We start from the raw sequence: 9,056 nt of genomic DNA on the forward strand, positions 1-9,056 counted from the left end.
TATTATTAATTTTTTTTGTTTTAATTTTTTCTTTAATATAAATAAATAAAAATTACAATATTATAAATTATAATTTTTTTTGCTTTAAATTTTTTTAATTTTTTTTAATTTTTTTTTAATATAAATAAATAAAATTAACAAAAACAATATTTATTGATATTATAATTATAGATTTTAATTTTTTTTTGTATTTTTTCTTTGTTTTTTTTATTATTATAAATATTAAATAAATAAATAAAAATTATTTGCTGGTTTCTTCCACTCTGCGCTTCTTCCGGTCGTTGCACTGCTGTTTATAATGAATTCCTTTAACATTCTTTATGGCTATTCGTATATCCGAAATATACTCCTTTTCTGTATAGCCATCTTTTTGCAAGGCTTCTGTAAAGAAAAATAAGTTGTTAGTTTTATTTATTTATTTATATATATGCATCAATTTTTTTATACCGAATATTGAAGCATTTAAGAATTTAAATTCCTTAAATGCTTTTTTGGTGCCAATTCCATCATAATTTAACTCCAAAACTAACGTTCGATCGATGATTCGATGTAAGTTTTTTTTTATTCCCTCCGGTTGAATAGGAAAGCAGTTATCAGAAACTGCTGTATCGCTTCTCTTTTCCATCATGTTCATGAGTGTGTGGAATTTTGCTATAACGTCAATGTTACTTTCTGTAAAAAAAAGGGATTCTCATAAATAATTTTATTTTATTTAGTAAAATTAGTAATGTTACCTTTTACTAATTTCAACTCCTTGAGTATCGCGTCCTGATTTTGAGAAATTGAGAAATAATAACTAACAACTTAAATTAAAATATAAACAAATAATTAAATAATAACAATTATTATTAAAATAATAAATAAATATTCCAGTAAATAAACTGGAAACAGCAACAGAACTGTAGACTGAAACAGAAATAATAAATATAGTTTTTAAAAAACACGCCAGGTATATAAAGCGCAATCAAAAAAATGTTTTCAATTTAAATTTCAACTTACACTGGAATTCCGAAGGAAAAACAATAATTAATATTGTTAAACACAAATTCACAATATATTATAAATTTCTTTTGTTTATTCGTTTATAATATTCGTTTATTAATTTATTAAATTTAATAAATTTAGCAAGACACCAAAAATTCACAAAATCGATCCGCACCGATAAATTAAACGCTCCGCACTTAAATGCACACGAATACTGAGCATGCTCGAATAATTGTATAGAAATTTCCTTAAGGAATACAACAACAACAAATATGACAAAAAAATATCTGTCGTTCGGTTAATTTCACGAAGAGTAAGGGTTTTTTTTTCGCTAGCCGCATGACATGATACATTACCAGTACATTCTTTTAGTATGATGACTTCTCACATTCCTTTGTAAACATGATGTCATGCATACCTTTTTCATGTGCTTACCAAACGGACTACTGGGTTCTTACGTTACCCACCGTTTAGTCTAACTGAGCCTTAATAACGTTTACATCCAAACACACTCATAATTTTCATTTCTTCATAAAACAAAACCAATAACTAACATACTTTTCCAATGGACTTGAAAACTAAATCGAATATACATATAGATCCACAACTTTACATATAGAATTTATCTTCAGCTGTGCGTTAAAAAATGGTAAAAATTTACCTCCTTAAATAACGACAGCTGGATTTTTATTTTATTCTATACGCAAACACTAACCATCTAAAGCAATGTAAGTAATTTGCGCTGAACCTTATTCAGCACACTTGCCTCTTCTTACTACTAATTATTTGAATGTATTATTTTGAACCGGGACGGCGCGAACGCCATTCCCGACTACCAAAAATTACACGCACGAGTTATTCGCATTAGGAATAATCGCGAAGGTCAACTCAACCGTAGTGCAATGGCCAAGCCTCACTTCGGGGGAACCGCCTTCTTGATCACGGTAACCCCTACGCCAGGTAAGTATGCTTTTCGCCGCACTGCACTGAGTACTTAAATATAGGACTCACTAAACTCGATGAGAATTATAAAAATATACAAGCAAAAAAACGAAATTTTTATAACATAAACGGTGGTTGTTTGACAAAACACCCAGTCGCTAAATGTAGTCATTCTACACAAACGATGTGCAATCATATGTGGGTACAGAGTATGTGGATAAAGGAATATGATATATATGAAAATAAATTAATTTTATATATAAATAAAATAACCTTTGACAAGATTAAGAATTATTTTAGTGATACAATAAAATAGTGATTAAAACTAAAAATATAACATAAATATAACAAAAACACAAAATTGAATATCAATAAAAGCTTATGTATATGTATACAAAATATGTATATGTAGTTTAAATTTCTAATTGTTTTTAATTTTATATTTATATTAATGTACATACATATATATATATATATACATGTATTTGTATATAAATTTATACGTATATATATGTATATATATAAATACATATTTATTTCATAATTTTTATATATTTATAGTAAAATTAATACTTATATATATATTTGTTTTTGTATTTATGTATGTATATATATGTATATATAGCGCACGAGTTCCATATAACCGTGCAGACTGTAACTGTTTGTCGCTTATAATTCGTTTAGACTTGCTAGAATCACTTCATTTGCTGCTGGGTTATTGTCAACAAAATAGACAGAAGACAAATTTCAAGCAAAAGAACACATTGCTAAAATGTTTACATTCCTCTTACTAACAATTAAATCAGTTTATGAACTTTATATTTTACAGCTTCAATTAGAATGAAAAACAATATATACATAAATATATTAAATATAGAATTATATGTAAATATCTATGTACATGTACAGACATATTCTCGCACTTCACGTCCAAGCATATTTAGAAAGTATCTGGCCTTTACAGAATTTTTCATATTTTTTAGATTATTTCAAACAATTAAATTGTGCTAAATGAAATTTCACCACTTTTTGTTAATAATATAACAACAGAGCTCATAGTCACTAATAAAGAATTCATTCATTTGTGTTTTTTTTAATGTTTTCATGTTAACTTCAAAATGACAGCGGAATATTTGTATATAAATTTAATAAAAGATAAAAAATGTTATTATATTTTCATTATTTTTTATTTCTTAGTTGATTAAAAAAATAATTATTATATAAATAAAAATTTAGCCAATTATTTTTATGAGTTATATTCCCTTTTATACTTCGGCCGTGTGCGAGTTCGAGTAAATTGCGGTAAAGTAAAATTGAAATTTCCTAAGGATTTTTTTATTTATTTATTGAACTAATTTATTATTATTGGTTTAATGTTTTCAAATTTATTTATTTATTTACCTAATTATTATCTAATTTACCCTACCCGAAATTCTGGTAAATAGCAACATTCGCTGACATACCTAAATAATTTACTATTTCCCTCAATTCACCATCAAATTACTCGGACTCGTACAAGGCCTTAGCCTATAATTGCAATATACAAGCATCAACATAGCTGATTTTTTTTATTATAGGAAATAATATATTTATATATATATATTTATAAAATCAATTCATAATAACAAGTAGCCTACAGGCTGAGTCGGCATTAACAACATCAGTCGTCTGAAGTGTGTCTTCTCTTTTTTTTCTTTTGCAGTAGGTGAAAAGAATCGACAATCATAGTGTGAGACTTTAACCCACTAAAACCACCTCTTTGGAATGGTTGTGGAAGATTGTAGCCGCGTTTAGTGGATGTAACCCCCATTCTAGTAATCAGGAGGTAGACTGTAAAGGGACTTAGTATTTGTAATTACAAATTTATCTAAACTTGGGGTAACGACACATAAGCATTAATTGTAAGCAATAATGGATATCTCTGTAGGGAGTATTATCAAGGGTGTGAGAGGGGTGCCACTAACGGTATAGCCTGTGATGAAGGTTACGATATCCGCGATTGTACATCGAAATGGAGTGGAGAGAACGTGTTATCTCGTCGAAGTAGAGAGCAAGGAATTGGGAAGGCCTGTGGAATAGAGCTTGTACGTGTGTTGTCTATGTTTAGAAAGCAAAAGTTGTCACATTCTATAAAATAATATAGTTTTGCTGTTGACAAGTATGATGGTGCTGATGCAAAATATTCTTACTTCGTTGCAAGCCAAAGAAAACATTTTTATTCTAGTCTTCATTAAGCACGCAAACTAACTGACAGTGATGACATCGAAACTAATAAACAAATAATTTCTTTCTACCGATTTTAATGTTTGTTATGTCTTCTTTTTGTATTCATAAAGCAGATCCATGTTAGTTTCTGTTACTTTAATGAATTTTATTAAGTTTGTTTTAATAATTATAAACATACCACTATTATTATGTTATTCAATTAAAAATTACATTCATTTATGCGGTAGTTTGTTTTTTTAAAGACTTTTAAAAATGGAAATATTATTCCTTAACAATTTCCATAAAAATTTCATCAACTATACAAATCTCTATCAGTAATTTAATTCTTTAGTTTTTACGAAACCACCTCGCGATGTGAACGTTTCATAATTGAAAACTAAAACCAGTAAAGATTAAACTTAAACTGGCAAATCTTCCAATATGAACCACCCAGAAAAATACTTAATACGAGTATAAAGTCTCACATTTTTATTCCCAGATATGTATATGTTTTTGTTAACACAGTTTTCCTAATAAGATACTACAATACTAATTTCTTTTAAATTTAATGAGCTTCATAAGTATAATAAACAATTTGTTTGTTGTTTATTAATAATCTTTTAATAAATGAACATTTAAAAAAAAATTTGTATAAATTATGTACTTTTTCTAAAAAAACGACAAACTTCTATTTTATAACATTTATTATTTTTATAAATTGTATACAGTACAATAATTATTATTTTTACATATTATAATAATAAATAAAATAATTTATAAATATTATAAAAGTTGTAATAATATATGCAAATTATATAAATATAGTAATTTACATATATTATAATTTTAATTTAACCAAATATAAATTAAAATTTTACTGTTTCATAATAATATATATAATAATAAAAATTATAATTCACACAAATAAGAATTTATATCTTTTTTTATTATAAATTTTATAATTTTTAAAATTATACAATAAATATCTTTTAGTTATATTTGGTGGAACATTGCCATTACCTTTGTATATATTCTTATTTTTATACTACAATACACATACATTCAAATAATTTATAATTAGTTTTTAAGTTCTTTTACAAAAAAAATTACTTATTAAGATTAATTAATTATTGAAATTCTAATAGTTTTATTTACAATTATATATATAGGGATATATATTCTTTCTTATACATTTTTTATAGCTGAGAGTGCTATGGCAAAACATTTTGGTCATATATATAATATTAGTTGCCTGAGTTGCATATTTAACGATTGTAAATGCATTTTTAATAAAATATTAATTATTTTATTAAAATGTTAATGAGTGTTAATCATCACCCGTAATATATGTCTTCGTATTATTACTAAGATCGTGTCTTTTAAAAGAATATTTAAAACCACTATGGATAAAATGAACGGTAAGCAAAGTTTTCAATAAACGTAGGTCTTTGACAAGTAAGTACTTCATAGTTTACGGGTTTAGCAATAAATTTTTGTAAGGATAATCTAGTTTTTTCTAAAAGCATTCCCTCATCAAATTTAATGGGTTGTGGAGTAGTTTTTTTGAGAAAAGTTTGCACAAGTTGAGACCAGACCGAGTCATTATTTTCACTTACTTCAGTAGTTTCGGCCACTATATTTTCTGTATTGAAATTGATTTCACTATTATCTATAGTTCTGAATTCTGGCGCTAATAAATCACCTTGTTTAAGTTTAGGTCTCTTTGGTTGGTCTGTAGCAACAATAAGTTCATCATTTGTTTCTGATTCAGCACTTTCAGGTAAGGGCGGTAGTGCCTTTTCTTCTTTCATTAAAGTTTGTAGTTTTCGAAATGTTTCAATCATGCGCTTTTTGAAAGCGGCATTTTTTTGTATATATTCGAAAAGTTCAACACGATCTTTAGGCGAAAGAGTCGGTGGTTTTAACGTTTTAATATCAGATTCGTCTAAAATTTTTGTATAGGTGCGATTTTTATCATTCGTACCCTTAATCAGTACTTTTAATAGGAACTCTTGCATGGACGTTGTATTTACTAATGTTAACTGAAATTCTAGTCTTAAATTATTTAAAGTTTCCAATTTAGTTTTGAAAGCTTCTTCTTCTAATGATATTGATGTGGAGTATTTTGTTGTTTCATAATCCAAAACCTGTAACAAATTTGTTAGTTTCTCGTATTTATCGTCATCATAAGACGTAAGTCCTTCATCAATTGCTAACTTAACATTCACTGCGTACCGCTGTTTAAGTTCATATATTTCCCAAAGTGTACGCATAGTGCTTTCGAAATCTTTTTGTACACCAAATCCTAATATATTAGACACATTTTTATCAAATATTTCTAATCCCACTATAAATGATGCATCCAGTGTAAAATTTTTCATGAATCTTACTACATAATCTAATGCAGCTCTAGCGCTTTTAAAATCGGATCGTTTCTTATCGAAAAATTCATCTAAATCTGCTACAGTAAGTTGATTTCTTAATAAATTAATGGTTGTAGCATCTTTTTCTTCCTTTCGTCTTTGATTTTTAACTTTATCAAATCTATCAATTAAAACATCAGCTGCCTTATTATTATTTTCATCGTAAACCATTATATCAACAACTGTTGCAGTTGTATCATTTTGATCTGAATTGGTGGTGTTTAGTTTATTTTTATGCTTTTGCATGTCTTCGAAACCTTCAGCACATTGATATTTTTTATTTTTTGTTTCATCGGCAATACGTCTTTCACGTTCTGTTTTTAACAAATTATTATCACTAAACATTTCCAAATCAAGCCCTTCGTATATATCACTTTTAATATCATGGCAACAATGTAGTGCCGACATATCTATTGGATGTGCCTCTGTATTAAAGATGTAAGATCCTGCGTATACTACACACTCCCCATTAGTAGTTTCTAAACGTTCGCCAGTGACACCATCATTATGCAAGAAATTCTCTTCATCAAATAATAGATAAAGATACTTCGTAGTTTCAGCAAGGAAAAACGATTCCATTCGATTTTCTTTTTCATGTGTAACAACGTTGCGTATCTAGAAATATTTATTTAATAAAATTTTTTTATCCATGCTATATAGTTATACTCACAGTAGAATAGCCACATTTTGTTTTTGCACTGAATTCAATACTTTTAAGCAGTGTTTCACCCATTTCCAAATATACGTGGTCATTTGTGGCACGGTATAAATACATAGCTGACTCTACGAGCTCAGGACGAAGTGGATAACTTTCACGATTTTGAGATGCTTCACCTAATGGTATATTAAAGAATTCTGGTAAGAAACCATATTTCTTCAATACGCTGTAATACTTTGCAAACGTGCGTACAGCAGGCCTTATATCACCAATTAAACTTAAAATACCAGGCCAAAATGACTCTAAAGACTGAAAAACAGGTAATGTCACCTGTCCTTTTGCCATGTGAACCCAAACATACCAATCATCTCGTCTTTGATATTTATCTATAGCATGTCGGGCTTCATGAAACATTTCCAATAATTCTGGCCGGTTAAGCATAATTGCGCCTTTAACTAAATATTCGAATAGTGAATCAACGCCTGCACCAATACCAGAATCCAAAGCTGTCCAACGGCCTGTTAGCACATCAATATGATTTCCAACCAAACCAAGCGGAGAACGACGTTCCCATATTGTATGAATTGCATTTAGAGCTACCTCCTCATAAATTGGGTTACCAGTAAGACGACTCAATGCCCCAAATTCTATTAAAAAGGTGCCAACGGCAGCAGTGCAAGTAATTGGTGTTTCACCTTTTGGAACACCATACCGTAAATTTACTGTACCATACGGCATGCCGGTGAACGTGTCAAACGCTGGTAAAAGTCGTTTTGCAACATCTTCTGCTAATCGCAGTAATGGACCTTGACATGGCCAACCTTTTTCAACATTTAAACCAGCTTTTTTCGAAATTAAATGCGCCGATATCAATCCGCCAACAATGCGTATATTTGTTTCAAAAACCGAAACATTAATATCTTTGTCAAAATTCATTTTCTTCTCAATTAATAAAGCGATACGCCTAAATTCACTATAATTGCCCATGGTTGCCAACGTGTCCAAGGCATCAATCAATGTCAGTGAATAACTACCCCAAGTATCCACACCATCACATGTCAATGGACGGAGTTCATCATAATCTGCTGCGTAACGCAAATAACTATCGTATCCATGTTGAAACACACTTCGCACTTGTTCCCTTTAATGTAAAACAATTTAAGCAAATTTGAAAAGATGTACTTCATATTCGAACTACCTCAGCTCCAGTTTTTTCTCTTTAGTGTAATACTGTGAGCATTGCACTCTCTGCGGTCCTTGCAGTGCTAGAATGACCAAGCATACAAGCAATAAGTGTATATAATTTAAAAAAATATTTTGCATTGTAAAAATCTAATTTTATCATTTCATTTTAAATCTGTGTAATCTCATTATCACTACTGAGGACACGACATAGTATCGTCACAATTAGCAGACATAAACAAATTGATCAGCTGTAAAGTGCGCGTTCATTGAATTATTACTCGTTGGGTGTGGTATGTTCAGTTAAAATCAAGAAAATGTATTCCATTGTATTTTGTCTAATTAAAAAAAATTTTCTGTTATTGTTTCACAATAGTTTGAACTCATAAGATATAATATTTGCAAATTAAAAAAAAATCAAACAAATGAAGTACACAAAACAAATATTAACTATACCCATACATATGATTCAAATATGCGTGGATGACTATATACGTAACTTCTTTAATATCGAACTCTTGATCTTTGACACTACATTCACGCTATTTTTTATCTCGATAATTGTGTTGTAATTGTGCTTTAATGCAAAATGTGAAAATGTACTGCAATGATATGAAATTGAAATATTTCAATGTGGCAATCATTCTTGCAAGTTTTGATAA

The 9,056-nt window shown here is 28.7% G+C and overlaps 2 protein-coding genes and 1 non-coding gene across 3 annotated transcripts; all 3 read right to left on the reverse strand.

Moving 5' to 3' along the window:
- Positions 1-202: 202 nt before the first annotated feature.
- Positions 203-908, reverse strand: LOC119674853. The gene is made up of 3 exons (XM_038086013.1): positions 735-908; positions 448-672; positions 203-381 (listed from the first exon to the last, which is right to left on the reverse strand). Exons 2-3 carry the CDS (start codon positions 632-634, stop codon positions 242-244), a joined length of 327 nt encoding a protein of 108 aa, XP_037941941.1. The 5' UTR covers positions 635-672; positions 735-908; the 3' UTR covers positions 203-241.
- Positions 909-1,788: 880 nt separating this feature from the next.
- On the reverse strand, positions 1,789-1,952 carry LOC119673627. Its single transcript, XR_005252143.1, has one exon. It is a non-coding gene; the product is annotated as a U1 spliceosomal RNA (small nuclear RNA).
- A 3,355-nt stretch (positions 1,953-5,307) lies between these two features.
- Positions 5,308-8,658, reverse strand: LOC119671479 (ER degradation-enhancing alpha-mannosidase-like protein 2). Its single transcript, XM_038082127.1, has 3 exons — positions 8,411-8,658; positions 7,225-8,353; positions 5,308-7,169 (listed from the first exon to the last, which is right to left on the reverse strand). Exons 1-3 carry the CDS (start codon positions 8,533-8,535, stop codon positions 5,532-5,534), a joined length of 2,892 nt encoding a protein of 963 aa, XP_037938055.1. The 5' UTR covers positions 8,536-8,658; the 3' UTR covers positions 5,308-5,531.
- Between the last annotated feature and the right edge of the window lie 398 nt (positions 8,659-9,056).

The sequence above is a fragment of the Teleopsis dalmanni genome, chromosome 1, assembly GCF_002237135.1.
Source record: "Teleopsis dalmanni isolate 2A chromosome 1, ASM223713v2, whole genome shotgun sequence".
Lineage (NCBI taxonomy): Eukaryota > Metazoa > Arthropoda > Insecta > Diptera > Diopsidae > Teleopsis > Teleopsis dalmanni.